The sequence below is a fragment of the Callionymus lyra genome, chromosome 1 (assembly GCF_982586985.1).
Source record: "Callionymus lyra chromosome 1, fCalLyr1.hap1.1, whole genome shotgun sequence".
Lineage (NCBI taxonomy): Eukaryota > Metazoa > Chordata > Actinopteri > Syngnathiformes > Callionymidae > Callionymus > Callionymus lyra.
The window spans coordinates 49823624-49840405 of NC_141818.1; the positions used below are offsets into that span (position 1 = coordinate 49823624).

A 16782-nucleotide genomic window follows, 5' to 3' on the forward strand; every position below is an offset into this window, starting at 1 on the left:
GTAATACTGGTAGTAGTACAAATAGAAGTGGGCATGAATATATTATCTTATTAGTAGTAGTAGTAGTAGTAGTAGTAGTAGTACTTGTAGTAGTACAAATAGAAGTGGGCATGAATATTATCTTGCTATTATTTTAGTAGTAGTAGTAAAAATAGAAGTGTGCATGAATATATTATCTTGTTATTATTATTATTAGTAGTAGTAGTAGTAGTACTTGTAGTCCTACAAATATACGTGGGCATGAATATTATCTTGCTATTATTATTATTAGCAGTAGTACAAATAGAAGTGGGCATGAATATATTATCTTGTTATTAGTAGTATTACTGATAGTAGTACACATAGAAGTGGGCATGAATATATTATCTTGTTATTAGTAGTATTACTGATAGTAGTACACATAGATGTGGGCATGAAGACTTGTTTCCTGGTGAGATCCGGTCCATTTGAAGGGCCGTGTGTGTCCAGAACGACAGCAGATGTCGGCGCGTTAATAAGCCATAATATCAAGTCGTGCTCAGCCAACCTCCGCGGGCCTGAAATAACACTCATAGACATTAATGAGCTCTAATTGCAGCAGCTTCTTATGCAGGGAAACGACCATAATTGCATCTGCAGCTTTTAACAGCGGCTCGTCGGGAACGACTCGTCCCTCGCCGTCCGTCTGCCGCCGCCACACTGCAGAGTGAACTATCACACCTCTCCACTCCGGGCCTCGACCTAATGAACATTTCCAAATGGCCATGACCAGCTGGTTAAGAGACTAATGTAGCAGCTATTAGCCCGAGTGGTTGTTTCCAGCGACTCCGGAGGAGGAGAGCGGCTGGAGAAGCTGGACGAGGAGCGACGACTCTTCCTCCAACACCACCGTGTTTGTCTTTCACATTCTGCAGCAAACAAACCATGTGACGTATCCTCGGCCCATAATGCATTAAGGCTTATTAGGGCTTCAGGTGTGTGTGTGTGTGCGTGTGTGTGTGTGTGTGTGTGTGTGTGTGTGTGTGTGTGTGTGTGTGTGTGTGTGTGTCTTATTAGCAAGATTCAGTTTCACTCAAGGTCTCAGTACTGCGGTTGCAGACCACTGGACATTGATTATTCATAGACTCTGTGATTGGGTCCATTAATACGAGATTAGAGAAGGAACCGATGCTCATTTTGTGTGTGTGTAGGTGTGTGTGTGTGTAGGTGTGTGTGTGTGTGTGTGTGTGTGGACTGAATTGTAATGAATTACAGTGAATGTTTATAAAAGCCGCAGCATAAACGCACTGAGAGAATACATTAAAATGGAAGATGCTTCTTAGCAGGAGCAGATAAACGGAGGACCCTCAGATAATACTAGTGTGACACCTCTTGTTCTCGAGTGCTGAGGACATGTTTAGAACATGTGTCGTCATGTTTAAATATTTCCTCTGAGCTGGTCATACATGTTGTTGTTTGGTTCTCTCACTTTGATTCGTTTTCCTGAATTCCCTTCAACGGGTTCATTCAGAGTCAATAACAGTCCTTGAGCAAACTCATCGGGTATGTATTGTTATTAGTATTTGTTGTAGTATAATTAATAGTAGTAAGAGTAGTGTAATTATTACTAGAAGTAATAGTAGTAGTAGTAGTAATACAAGTAGAACTCGTAATATTAGTAGTAGAGGTAGAAGTCATAGTAGCACAATAAATCTTGTAGTAAAAGTAGTAGAAGAAGTGATTGTAGTAATAGTTTTAGTAGCAGTAGTAATACTAGTGGAAATTGAGCCACTGTAAGTAGTAGTAGCAGTAGTACTAGTAGATCTAATTTTACTAGAGATCTAACTAACTAGTTGTAGTAGTAGTAGTAGTAGAAGTAGAAATAATAGTATTAACTATTACTATTTAATACTATAAGTAATAGTATTAATAGTATTGGTCGAAGTTGTGGTTATAGAATTAGTAGTAGAATTATGAATATCAGTATAAGTATTCATAGCAGCAGTAGTAGTTGTAGTAGTAGCAGCAGTAGTAGTAGAAGCAGTAGTATTAGTAGCAGTAATAGTAGTAGAAGTAGTAGAAATAGTTGTGAGAAAGGAACTAGTCGATTAATTATAATCGACTAGTTCCTTAATTTGTTCCTAAATATTAGAGTTAATGACAGTAGTAGTAGAAGTAGTTGTAGTAGTAGTAGTAATAGAAATACAATAGTTGTATTAGTAGTAGTAGTAGTAGTAGAAGTAGAAATAGTACTAGTATTAATGGTATTGGTCGAAGTAGTAGTTGTAGTATTAGTAGTAAGTAGTAATAGAAGCAGACGTAAAAGTAGAACTAGTAGTAGTAGAAGTAGAAGTAAAATAATAAATAGTAGTAGTAGAAAAATTGGAAGTAGTTAAAGTAATAATAATAGAGTGGGTAGTAAGTAAGTAAGTAAGTGGGTAAGTAGTAGTAGTAGTAGTAGTAGTAGTAGTAGTAGTAGTAGTAGTAGTAGTAGTAGTGGGATAATTAATAGAAGTAGAAAGATAACTACTTGTATTGTCTTTTTTATTGAACCTGTATTTCATTAATACATGTTCACGAAGTCAAGTACAACAAACTTCGTCAACACATCAAACATGGCAGTGTTGAGGAAGGTATTTTTCGTATATTTGTTAAAATATTGAATCTTAAATGATTGTTTTGATGACATCTCCACATTGTGGAACTGCTATTAATTCTGTGTTTACACAACATACTTTAAAAGTATCAGATAAACCAGTTCAACATCTCAGTTGTGTTGAAATATATTATTATAAATGAATAAAAATGATTTTAAATGACAAACTCATTTTTAATAAAAGAAACTAAGATGCTGCGTCACTTCGTCAAAAACACAATCATCCTCCGCGTGATGTTTCCAAACAAAAGTCACTCTTTGTGGAGAAGCTGCGGTGAAATTATCTGAGGCTCCATCTTTCGCCTCATACTGAGAGATTTCCCGCCTAATAGCATTTGTTCTCCAATTGAAACTTAATCTGGGTAAATGGTGCTTAAATGTTTAAATCACATTTACAGGCTGTCAACTGATCTGATGTTCTTCACATGGTCACCCTTCGTTTGAATGAAAATAAATTGATGGCAAATGAGAAAGAATTCTGGAAAGAAAAAAAACTAGAGCGTCTGAACCTGTAACTGCGCTATAGCGCCTCCAAGTGGCCGCTGTGCGCGGCTGAATGACAACACATTAGAGATGCCATCAGGGGGGTTGAGACACACAAAGACACAAGAGAAATGATTCCCACTAAATAGTTTGAGTGTCGGATGAAGGAAGGCGGTCAGATTTATGTCGGGGAAGCGTCTGAGTCGGCAGATTGAAGCTCTAACAGGCGGCAAAGATCATCTCTGCAGCAGATGCTTCCATAGATCATCGTCCTCATCATCATTAACATCATTGCCTTCATTAACATCATCATAATCCGGCGGAGGAGACGACTATGATGTTTTAACCAAACAGTGTTTGTGCACAAGACACACGACATTAGAGAGTTTATTTTCCGGATCCATCACCTCCTCCTGGATCTTCAAAGTGTGTTATTGAGGGGCTCGCTTTGTTGATGCTGTGACTGTAAGTCACTTCAAAACATAGATATATTTTCATTATATGTATTTAGAAGTGAATATATAGTTGTTTTTTTCGTCCACAAATCGGTCACGTTGGTGCGTAGATCAAGTTCTCTTTGACAGAGGGATCCCCGACACATTCCAAGACCAGTTTGGAGACATAACCAATGAATCTACTCCAATAAAAGTAGAATACCGAGAGCTTAAAGGAATATAACATCTCACTCATTTGAATGTAAAGAAGAGAGAGCTCTCATAGGGATGGTTTCATGTTTTTCTTTTGGTATACAACGTGAAACTAATGCTGTTAATATGGCTTTAAGTGAAAATCTACTTCAACAATATACAGAGGGATTTATAAAGTCTATCTTTTCTAATACATACACATAGTATTGGTATTTGCTATTTTAACTTTTATTCAACAGGCATTTGTTATTTATTACTGTATGGAAATGTTTTGATACTTATTAGATACTCCCATGATGCAACACTAATAGACTCAGGGACTCATCTATTCCACTTAGGCTGTTTAATTCTGAGTTTGGGGGCAGGACTGAAGTGATTTAAACAATTTCAATAACGTTTTACCTTACCTTATAAGATGATTCTATTCCATGTTAATCTTTGTATCCTTTTTCTTTGTTCTTTTTCTTTGATCTATGTCCTTTATCTTTAGATTTAGATTGTGTCATCTGGCTTTTTATTGCACTTGTTCTTGTTTCATGAAACTACCATCTCTGTTGCTGTTGGCTAGAACAAAACAAGGGATCATTAAAGTTAAGTTAGTATCTAAATGTAAATCTAAATATATATATATCTATATATCTATATATATAGATATATATATATCTATATATATATCTATATATATATATATATATGGTGAACTTTTCATGATGATGAAATGTTTCCGTCAATGAAGGAAACATAGAAAAATAAAGAAGGATCTCCTAATGATCCTTCCACGTTGTGCCATATATCGTGTCTATTTGTACATGTATTTTTAGTCAACTTTTTGCAGTATTAGAGGTATCCAATTTACTAGACGCACTAAAAAAAATAATAAAGTGTGAATCCATTCATCAATATTGACTCATAAAAAGAAACTTCTAGTGATAAAACGACGTCAAAGTCGTGAGCAACATTTTCTTTTCCAACAGTAGTGGAGAGAAAACAACAACGATCAGGCCATCTAGTGGTCAGATGATGACACTACATCTCCACCAGTGTTGTGACCTTTTAGGTGATGTTCATGACACAGAGATAAACGAATGAAAAAATGAAGAAAGAATTATAAAAACAATTGAAACGATTATGTTACGACCTTTTTAAGCCTATATTAGCGGTTTTTATTGACAAGCTACACAAAAAAAAAAAAATACAAGGCATAAAACGTTTCCCGTATTTTAATCAATTTATTTTAAGTATTTATGAAAACTTCAATTAAATAGAATTTCATAAATAGACTTGTTTACGAAACTTTAAAAAAAAAGTACTTCTGAACATCTTGAGAATGCTTTAAAAATACCTTGGTAATAACCATCCTAATAATTTTTACATGAAATTTTCATTGTTTTTTATTATTTTTTATTGTACAAAACTTTAAATTTTGATTTCGTTTTGGGATTCTTGTGTTCATTTAATGAGCTTAACACAAGTTAAACATGCCGCATTCTTCCTTTTGTTATTGTAGGTTAGGATAACTTTCAAATTCTATTTTAATTCTATATGTAGGCATTTTATTCAAAGCATGGTCAGTGAATATTTTAACATTGGTATCCGGTCGGTATCGGCCGATAATCAAAGCCCAGGTATCGGTATCGGAAACATAAAAGTCGGATCGGTGCATCCCTAAAATAAATATCAGCTTTTTAATTCTATACGTAGTAATTTCTGAGGTTTTATTCAAAGAATGACCATTTAATCTCACAAGAAAGTTAATAATTTAGTCCTGGTGTCGGATCAGGATTGGTACCGGTTGCTACTCAAAGCCCAGGTATTGTATCGCGACCATAAAAGTCGGACCAGTGCATCCATGAAATTAATATAACATTTTTAATTCTATATGTAGTAATTTTTGCTTCTGTTTTTTCAAAGCATGACCAGTGTAATCTCACAGTACGGCAAGAATATTTAAAATAGGTATCGGATCAGTATTGGTATCGGCCGAAAGTCAAAGCCCAGGTATCGGTATCGGTGCCATAAAAGTTCGGATCGGTGCATGATTCAAATACTGTATAATGGAATTAAAGAATCTTGAATCTAGTAGTGATCCAATCTTGTGTGCTTTGTGGGAACATATAGCGTCATCGCCTGACTCAGACTCACCTGCTCTGACGTCACGCTCTCCGCGGTGCTGAACGGGTGACGTCAGAGTTCCTCCTGGAGGAGACGGAGCGCGACCGCCATCTGCAGGAGGCGGCGAAGACTGCAGGCGGCGACAGGAGGCACCGATCCTTCACCGGAGAACCGGGGGGCAGCTCGTCCACGCAGGCAACCGTAATCCGTGAGGCCGAACCATGTCCGACTTCGACAGCAACCCGTTCGCGGACCCAGACTTCAGCAACCCGTTCCAGGTACCGTACGGTCGCCGGCAGCAGGGATGCTCAGTGAGGCCGGGGGTAGCATCATGCTAACTTGTTGTGCCTGGAAGTTAGCACGGGAAGCTAGCTAGCCTGCCTTCAGTGAATAAGTCCATGTCATAGTTTATGAAAAACACGACGTGTAAAATATAAAACTACGATTTTACATAATATTTTACCACTATTTTTGACAAGAAACTGTGCGATATAACGGACACAGTGATGCTAGCCGACTAGCTTCCACCACTGGCTGTCAACACTGATGTTTTGCTAACGTCGTTGCTTTTTCTTTCACATTATCAACCGTTATTTGCTGGATTTATTTTAAGTTTCAACGACATAAAGTCTGAAGATGTGTACAAATGTCGCAGGATACTCTTCCAACAGTAATCTTCCATTCATATTGCAGCCATGTTGTTTATTTATATCACTACTGACTGACTTTGTCTCCATGTTGCCTCGATCAAGTCTCAACAATCTTAAGTTTCTTAGTTTTTCAAGCCGTGAACGCATCTCCATGACACGAATGATGCGTTCACGGCTCGCTTGAATGTCCTCCCCATTAGATGACTAGAAGTATTTGTAACATGAAGCTTTATTCAATTCCTACTACAGAATAACCCTTGGCAACAAATAAGTATAAGTTCAAGTGTACTTTAAGTATACATATTGTATGATAAATTAAAAGTATTATACTCAACGTTTACTTTGGACTAACTATAATTCTAGTATAGTCAACTGATGTATATCTTACTTATAAGTATGATGTACGAGTATAAAATTATACTTATGAGTATATTTTAATGAAATGTCCTTCAAGTACTATTTGGGCACGTTTTTTTTTTTATTGTGGTGATCACAGGTAAACTGCAAAGGATTATGGGAGTTGGATTCACACATTAAAAGTGTATGCCTGGGAAACTTAAGGATGTCGGTTCGTGTCCCACTTAAGTCTATTAAATGTCTTACGATTTACTGTGTGTTAATCGTGGTTTATTGAAGTATACTTCATTTTTTTTTGTCTAAAGATAAAGAACATGGATCAAAGAAAAATACCAAAGACAAAGGATACAAAGACTAACATAGAACAGAACATCATGATACTTTCACTCCACTCCTGCCCCCCGAACTCAGAATTGTGTGTCGTAATAGTATACTTTTTTTTGTTAGGGGAAAACTCAAGCTACACTTACGCAAGTGTTATACAAAGACAACACTGGTATCTTATTATTTCTGATACATGTAAATAAGACGGATATATTATAACATTAATAAGTACTGCAACGTCAAAAATATTAATAAGTGTGAATAAAAATGGATTGAAAGAAATTTAAAAATACTAATTAAGATGCAAATTTTTATACAAAGTACTTTATTTCATATTGTTTTATTAAGTTTATTTTAGGTCTTTATAACATATTTTTACATATTTGTATTTTATATTCTATTTTCAATATATGTTTTTTTAAATAAAAGAGGTCGGTTTGTAGCTCATATTGTATTTTTCTCTTTTTTTATTCATGATTAATGGTTATTTTTATTAGGCTTGAAAACAAAGCAGCTTTGCTGAGATTGTTAGTGATTACATGCTGTTTGAAATTATATTATTAGATCATTTTTCAAAGCGATTAATGTCTAGTGAATACCATTAAATGTCATGTTCTTCTACTCGTGTGTGTATATTGTAATATATATCAATGTCCCTACGAGAGAATAAAAAATAAAGTTATCGCATCTTATCTTTTCTTATCTTTTTATTTGCTTTTTATTTAGGTTTTTGTTAAACGCATGTTCATGTTGTCCTCACTGCTCTGCAGGACCCCTCGGTAACACAGGTGACCAGTTCCGCCCCGCCTGGTGGTCTCGAGGAATACAACCCATTCACAGATGCAAGAACGGTAAGAATGTTGTGAAGGAGTTGATGTTCATTCTGATGTTCAACCGATCCGCTGATTCATTTGCCGTCTCTCCCAGTTTGACTGCAACCTCGTTTTTTGGTCCTAATTTTTATAAATAGTAATGTCTGGTTTACAGGCAGCTCCAGGAAATGCCCCCAAAACTGCCCCTGCACCGTCCCAGAATACACAACCTGCCATCATGAAGCCGACAGAGGAGCCTCCGGCCTACTCACAACAACAGACGCAGGTACACACACGACGCACAACATGAACAATTCATCACAGTCGTCATTAGATACAGATTCAGTGATAAGATCACCAGAGTCAGTCCAACAGACGACTATAAGAGGTGCTGCAGTCGAGATCATGGGTCATAAAATAAGTGTACCTTTGTTTATAAATGCTTTTGTGTATTTGTTTTATTATTGTTATTATCATATATATTGTTGCACTGTATGTTTTCTATCTTCTATTTCTTATTTGAACCTGATGACAACTCAAATTTCTCCATTGTGGGAAAAATATTTATATATTATATTAATTAAAAATAACAAATTAAGTAAAAATATTTTCACCACATCTGTTTCTCAACAGCTTTTCAAATTGATTAATAGATTGATTGATAATCCCTTATTCTTCCCACATTGGGGACATTTTAGATTCATCAGTACATACAAATACAAATATTAAAAACAATATAATAATACAAACAATATTAAATAAAGGTACATTATTAAAACACTAACATAATAGGTAGGTAGGTAGAACTTTATTGATCCCTCAGATGGTCTAAGTCTAAAGATAAAGAACATAGATAAAAGAAAAATAACAAAGACAAAGGATACAAAGACTAACATAGAACAGAACATCATCATACTTTCGCTCCACTCCTGCCCCCAAACTCAGAATTATAAAATCTAATACCAAGAGGAATGAATGAGTCCCTGAGTCTATTAGTGTTGCATCATGGGAGGAGCATTCGTGTTGCATCTGCTTCTCTGCTCACTGATGACAGTCATTATCCATGATAATAATAAATATTAAATAAAGATACATTATAGAAACAATAACATCATGTTAATAATAGAGAAAACAACAATAATAATGTGAAAATAATAAATGATATGTAAATTATAAAACATTAAACATAATAAATAATTATAAATGCATCAACAACAATAACCATTTATAACAAGACAATAAATATGAAGACTACATTTTATTTTTATATTAAGATTATATATTTACTATTAAAAGACCTGACCTGTTTATTTTGTGAAAGCCTGAAATAAAACTTTTTAATTTGTTTATTTAACATTTTGCTTCTTCCATTAATTTTTCATGTTTTTTTATATCAATTCTTGCAGTAATACAGCTCTGCATTTAATTGTTCACTCTTAGATCACACATTACGCTTTTAACATTATTTTTTTAAATTATTTTGTTTTATTAAAATGGCTCAACAGCGTCAATGTAAGATACCTTCTTTCAACCTGTTTTCATCTGCCCGTGTTATTACTCTTCTTTACTCGTAGAGACTCTTGGTAATCTTTCTTTTCCCTCTTTGTCGCCTCAAACAAACACACAAGCAGCCTTGAGTAGAAATGTTTCACTCTGTATTGGATTTTATGCTGAAAAGTGTAAATATTAACATTTTATTAATGTCAGTTTGTTTAAACCGAGCCAGTTATCTTGGGAGACAAACGGACAAAAGAAAAAGGTTTAAAAGGCTCTTGTCGTTCTCTGAGGAGGTTGTGTGTTGATGCTCAGGACCAGGCTCGCGCTCAGGCCGAGCTGTTGAGAAGGCAGGAGGAGCTGGAGAAGAAGGCGGCGGAGCTGGACCGGCGGGAGCGAGAGCTTCAGTCCCATGGTGTGGCAGGTTTGTCGCAAACAGCATGAAGAACTTCTGTAGAAAAAAAGTTGACTCTTGATGCTCTTCTAGCTGTGGATCAAAGGGTTTCAACTCAATCAATGTTATAGTTAACAAAACTGTCTTGAACATCCTTTTATTCAATCCATATTTATTACTGGCATGAAACCAAAATATATCCAAACATCAGCTTTAAAAGCTGCTGGAGGCGACTGTATCCTCTCGTCCTCAGTCATCGCCGGGATGTTTTCACTTAAGCGGCTGAGGACATTGTACTGACTAGCAAAAAAGTTTCATTGAAACACAAAAGATGTGAATGCAGTCATGATTTGCATGTGAATTGTCTGAATTATTTTATTTAATACACACTTTTATACACACTATTGATATATTAACCATTAAAGTGCTGCTGATTCAAAACGGAATTGTGAAAAAAAATGTAAGTGTCTCAATATTTTCTGACAACCCACCTATATATATATATATATATATATATATATATATATATATATATATATATAAATAATGTTTAATGGTCTTCATTTGGTCAGCAGTACATACAAATATTATGACACACAGTACACATATTAAAACCAATATAATAATTAAAAAATAATGTTAAATAAAGATACATTATGGAAACAATAAGAATTATTATAATAATAAATAAAACAAATTAGTTACGTGAAAATAATAAATAATACATTAAGCAAGATAAATAATTCTAAATACATCAACAACATTATTCTTTTTTTTTTATTAAAAGGCCTGACTTATTGTTTCTGTGAAAGGCTGAAATCAGACTTTATCATTTTGATATTTAACATTGTGCTTCTTAATGACGTGCCTAAAACTTTTTATAATTCTGGCTCCAGGTCGCAAGAACAACTGGCCTCCCCTGCCGGAGAAATTCCCCGTCGGCCCTTGTTTCTACCACGACATTGCCGTGGACATCCCAGTGGAGTTTCAGAAGACGGTGAAGATCATGTACAATATCTGGATGTGTGAGTGGATCTCGTACCGTGTCACGGTTGAACGAAGGATTATTGCAGGCGTTGAAGTCTCTGCTCCAGTCCACGCAGGCACACTGTTCGTCAACATGTTCGGCTGCCTCGCCTGGTTCTTCGTGGACTCCACCCGCGGGGTAGACTTCGGCCTCGCGCTGCTCTGGTTCCTGCTGTTCACGCCCTGTTCCTTCGTCTGCTGGTATAGACCTTTATACGGAGCCTTCAGGTACAGCTGGGAATTAAAAAAAACATTATATTTAATTAGGGCTGCATGACATATGGAAAACATGTGCGATTAATTTATAATTTGTTTTTGTATAAATCAAGCATTTCTTAAATATGCACTTCGACCAATCAGTGGCATGTTCTGTAAAGTTGTACATTTGTACTTCTATGTCAAGTTGTTTTATGTCTCCGTCCGTCTGTGAACTGTGCAGCGCAGCTTGTTAGGCTCGGCTGCTATGTATATACACGTAATGCTAACTTATGATCTAGTCAAACACTAGTGATCCAGTCACTCGTCTCTTTCAACCTCCTTTGTTAAAGCAACATATCGTAAGAACTTTTCATCTCGTCTCAGTTGTTTTCTTATAAGATCGTGAACTTCCAAACAAACCTGTCCGTCTTCTACCGTATGCTAACGAGCTAAGTTGTTAGCGTCATTTATAAAGTGTTATGTGTGCGTGTACAAAGAGGTGGATTTATTATTGATTTGGTGATATCGCGACGCGCCGGCGGCTCCTCTCTGATGTCGCTCAGTTTCGCGGGACTTGCATCAGTTTCCTGCGAAACTGATCGACATTTTTCTCCGATCATGTCGACACAGAAGTGCGGAAATAAACTAAAGGGAAATATTGCATTATATTCCTTCTCTAAACCCCCGGACCTCCACTACAGTACTCGCTCCTGTGCTCGACTGCGCGTGCATGCGGCTACATTTTTAGGTGAATGAAAAAATATCACATTAATATCGATATTGCACTTCAAGACAACAATACCGAATATCGCAGATATTTCCAATATCGTGCAGCTCTATATGTAATTATTCTACAGATGTATGTTTCTCACTTCGCCGTCTTTCTTTCTTTCAGGAGCGACAGTTCGTTTCGCTTCTTCGTCTTCTTCTTCATCTACATTTGTCAGTTTGGCGTTCACGTTCTACAGACCATCGGCATCATCGGCTGGGGAACTTGGTGAGTCCCGGGAAAACGTCGCTGTTCTCTCGCGAGGTGATCACTGATGCTGTCGTCTTGTGTGGTCAGTGGTTGGATCGCAGCGTTGACGGGTCTGAACACCAGCATCCCTGTGGGCATCATCATGCTGCTGATCGCCGCTCTGTTCACGGCGCTGTCTGTGGGGTCGCTCATCATGTTCAAGAAGGTAATGAGTTTTTATACCTGATTTATACCGTTGTTAAGATATAGCTGGTTAAGTTAAAAAAAAGTCATTTATATCATAAATACCTTTGGTTCTGGAGTAAAGTGTGTGTAAGTATCATTGTATACAGAAAAGGAAATAGAATCTACGTATTAGAAAGTTATGTGAAAAAGAATATGTATTGGCAATAATCTGGTGATAGGATAAGTAGCACGACACAGAGTCAACGATGCGATATATTGTATATAGATGTGTATTAATCTTGAGTACTTAACTCTGGTGTTGTGTTACTGTAGTAACAAGGATATATTTGTAGTATTGTCCAGTACTTGACTCTGGTGTTGTAGTATTTACAGACCACATGACTCTTGACGAAGTCGTAACAGCTTTCATTTGTTTTCAAACCAAAATATGTCCAAACATCAGCTTTAAAATCTGCTGGAGTCACTGTATCCTCTCGTCCTCAGTCATCACACAGGATATAATTGTCCCATGTAGCTATAGAGGACATAATGACTGCTGAAATTTTAATCGCAGCCATAAAATGAACAAAAGTGAATATTCATTCATTTATTTTTTTGTTTTTTTTGTAATACATAAATGGCACTTTTTGAAATCTAATTATTTTGTTTTCTACACACTTTATTGGAATATAAACCATAAAATAACTATGATATAAAAAAAATGTGATTTGAAAGCCAAAAAGGTTTTAGAAAATCAATACACTGCTGTTGAGTATCTATACTGTGTATCAACATTTACATATATATATATATATACAGTATATAGGGGTGTCAGATAAATATTGATACACAGTATTAATACTCATTTACAAATCTAAGGAAATGATTTGAAATGGGGAATAAATTATATTATTATAGAAATAATTCTGCATCCTCAATACTCAAAAATATATACAATTTAATTGAACAATAAATAATAGTAAGTGTTGAGAGATATAACAACTCTTTCTGTTTTTAAATCAACCAAATAATGTATGTAGTAAAGATGCCAACTCAGTTTGATATGACAATGATATTATATTATCTCTATTTAATGATTGGAATTATTTAGATGTGTTTTGTTTCCCCTCTCATCGAACCTCCTCCTCACAGGTGCACGCTCTGTACCGGACCACCGGGGCCAGCTTCGAGAAGGCCCAGCAGGAGTTCGCCACCGGCGTCATGTCCAACAAGACGGTCCAGACGGCGGCCGCCAACGCCGCAGCCAACGCCGCCACCAACGCCGCCCGAGGAGCCTTCAAACCTCACCCTTGAGCAGCGCCTCACACCGGCGTCGGCCCCAAGTAGGAGATGCACAACTACGGCAGCGCTGGTCATCAATCCAAAGGAATGTTTTTTAAAGTAACTTAAAGGTAAAGGTGGTTAAAGAGTGGTCAAAGTAAGATGGAACTAGTTTCCAAGTTTACTCCAAATTTCAATAAATGAAGGACATCTGTACGACGAATGGCTTAGAAAAATATATTTATGTATTTAAGCAGTTTTTAGATGAATCAGAATCTGAACTTGTTTTGATGGAATAGAATCAAATGAATTAAAGTGAATTAAATGAAATAATGTAAGATGAATTAAATAAGAGACTCATTGAAGTAGACACATAAAAATCGTCGAAAACTAACTGGGGAAAAAATTAAAATCAAGTCAATTATTGTTAAAAATGTTAAATTATGCATTAAATTCCTGCATATATTTCAATTAAAAGATGATATTTACGTGTGTATAAAATCAGATCCTCGTAGAACTTAATCTACCTGCTGTATGTTTAGCGCTTTTGTGACCCTGGTCTGGAAAAGCGCTATATAAATACAAATTACTTACTTACTGTAACTGGGAAAGGTCAAAGGTTACAGGTACCAGCACAGCTGTACTTGTGCACCACCACCCGCCCCCCCACACTCACATCACTCCCCCCCCCCGGGTGACTCCAGGTTTGGTCTCAAGTGTGTTATCTTGTGGAGCTCGAGGGAGTATTGAGGTTGATGAGCAGCATCGGTGAGAAGCTCCAATATCTGCATGTCCGGCTGTTTGGCTTGTCGATGGTTTTTCTTCATTGACTCCTACAAAAAAAAAAGCCTTCTCAGATACAATCAAGGGCGTCTGTTTTCTCCTCTACTGCTGCTAAAAGACCCGACGACCCCTCGGAGATTCTCCTTTTTTTAGCTGTCGCTGTGACCGAGCCATAAACAAGTAGATCATGACCTACTGATAGGAAGCATGAGGGGAATCTGCAGGTAGATCCTCTGTGAAGGGAAACGATCATTTCAGTTAAAAAAGATAAAATGATTCTGTAAAATATTACAGTTTGGTTTTACTGAAGCTTTCACCGGTGGTGTGGTGGGGATGAGGATCAGCACCTCTAAAAGTATTTTTAGTGACACTTTAGATCAGGGAACACAAATTAAATATAAATACAAAGAGATAAAGAAGCAGATAAAATAGCTACATTTAGCATAGCTAGCTACACATTGCTAAAAATCTCCCTTGAAATACAAAACTACCCTCAAATGTATAGAGGTGTGTATTAGTAAGAATCTGGCGATACAATATTGTATCATGATACAGGATCAACGATAAAATGTGATTATCGCGATACTGTAGTAACCGTATGTGTCTAGTATTGTCGAGTACTTGACTCTGGTGTTGTAGTATTTACAGACCACATGACTCTTGACAAAGTCGTAACTGCTTTAATTTATTTTCAAACCAAAATATGTCCAAACATCAGCTTTAAAAGCTGTTGGAGTCACTGTATCCTCTCGTCCTCAGTCATTGCCAGGATCTCTCTGGATTTCATTGTTACTTGAGCTACGGAGGATGTAATGACTGCTGGAATTTGAATTGCTACACAAAAATGAACAAACGCTGTGAATATTTATTAATAATACATTTAAAAAATGAATTATTATGTTTACGCATTAATAACTAAATTTAAACCATGTGTGGAAAAGTAGTTAAAATCAACATGTGTTCTCTGATTTAAAGTGTGACTTTAATATTTGAAGGTGAATCAGCAGAAACCGAGTAGAATGGAATCTTCTTTGCACACTTTTTTCTTGACTGGAAAAAGGAAGAAATATCGATACTTTCCTTTAAAGTTCATCTCAATCTCTCGAGTCAAAAGTTTTGACCACAAACTGACCCAACTTGCCTTTTTTTACGTGGACGGTGATGAAACCTCGTTGGCTTAAAGTCTGTTTACTTAAACATGTTTGCGTCTCACGCCGAGCATCTCACCGTCTTTCACGACATCGTCATCAGCACCACTTTGCTGCTAACCATATGGACGGCAAGTGTTTTTGAGCGCCGCCTAGTGGCCGAGACGCTGCATGAGCGACTGCTGCTCCTGTCGACTGGGTTACAGTCCCGCGAGTGTTTCCGACTTATTTATCTGCAAGGATTGAGGCCGAGCAACAGTATTTTCTTCATGTCGTCATGTTTGGAAATATCTGCACATTTCATGTTGACTTTTCTTTCTATTTATGCTGTCGCTTCATTTTAATGTTTGTGTTTGTAGACTCGAATGTAGCGACAGCTTGTTTTAAAGGAGCCATGGAACCAAAGTGACTCTTTTCATAATAACATTTGATTCTTTACGTCCTTTTCTTTTTAACCGTTGTCGGCTTTGAAGTATCAGTTTACGTCACTGTTGATGATCCTGAATCTGCCGTATTAGGTCACATGACGTGTTCTATGGCTTCTTTAAACAGGAAGTGTGTGTGGACTGAGTGAAAACTTCCTCGAGTGTTATTCTACTGTGCAGAAGCTGTGAGAAGTTACGTCTGTTTTTAGATTCCCATCTTGATTTGTGACGTGATTTCCTGCCTTTTTTTTTTTTTCTTTCGTTCCTCATCTCACGAACTCCTCCGACGGCTTTAGTCGTTTAATCCTATGAAGCGAAGACGTTTGTGAGTTATCACTCGGTGTTATCAACGAGCTTCAGTACGAAGATTTTTTTTTATGTTCCTGATCGTCGACTGTGTTATTTCAGTGAAGTAGAGACAGAATATCTCAACTTGTACATTTTGTAAAGAATTTGATCCCCAAGTTATCAATCACGTGTAAAAAGAGAAAAAACATGTACTGCACTCTTGTCTGGCCTTTGTCGCATGTGAAATAGTTTTGAGTTTTGTATATTTATGGTATTAACATGGAATAAAATTTGAGAGAAACTTTGGAGGTTTTTTTTCACGTTTGTTGAATCATTTTTATTAGTTTCAGCTGTTTAATGGTTCACTTAACAAACTGTGGCCAGTTTTGGAAAAAATCCGGAGATTAGAAACACTGTGATGTACTGCTATACTGTAGTAACAAGTATATATGTGTAGTATTGTCCAGTACTTGACTCTGGTGTTGTAGTATTTACAGACCACATGACTCTTGACGAAGTTGTAACTGCTTTAATTTGTTTTCAAACCAAAATATGTCCAAACATCAGCTTTAGAAGCTCCAGAGTCAACTGTATCCTCTCGT

The 16782-nt window shown here is 36.5% G+C and overlaps 1 protein-coding gene across 2 annotated transcripts; it reads left to right on the top strand.

Annotated features, from left to right (window-relative positions):
• Window positions 1-6002: 6002 nt before the first annotated feature.
• Window positions 6003-16481, top strand: LOC148090023 (secretory carrier-associated membrane protein 1-like). 2 transcript variants are annotated; one of them, XM_087811326.1, is made up of 9 exons: window positions 6003-6134; window positions 7958-8038; window positions 8175-8285; window positions 9809-9917; window positions 10784-10912; window positions 10982-11141; window positions 12007-12108; window positions 12178-12295; window positions 13408-16481. In XM_087811326.1, exons 1-9 carry the CDS (start codon window positions 6078-6080, stop codon window positions 13567-13569), a joined length of 1029 nt encoding a protein of 342 aa, XP_087667452.1. In that variant the 5' UTR covers window positions 6003-6077; the 3' UTR covers window positions 13570-16481. The 2 variants fall into 2 exon arrangements, with proteins under 2 accessions (XP_087667452.1, XP_087667459.1); XM_087811333.1 differs by having other exon boundaries at window positions 9809-9908.
• Window positions 16482-16782: the final 301 nt, after the last annotated feature.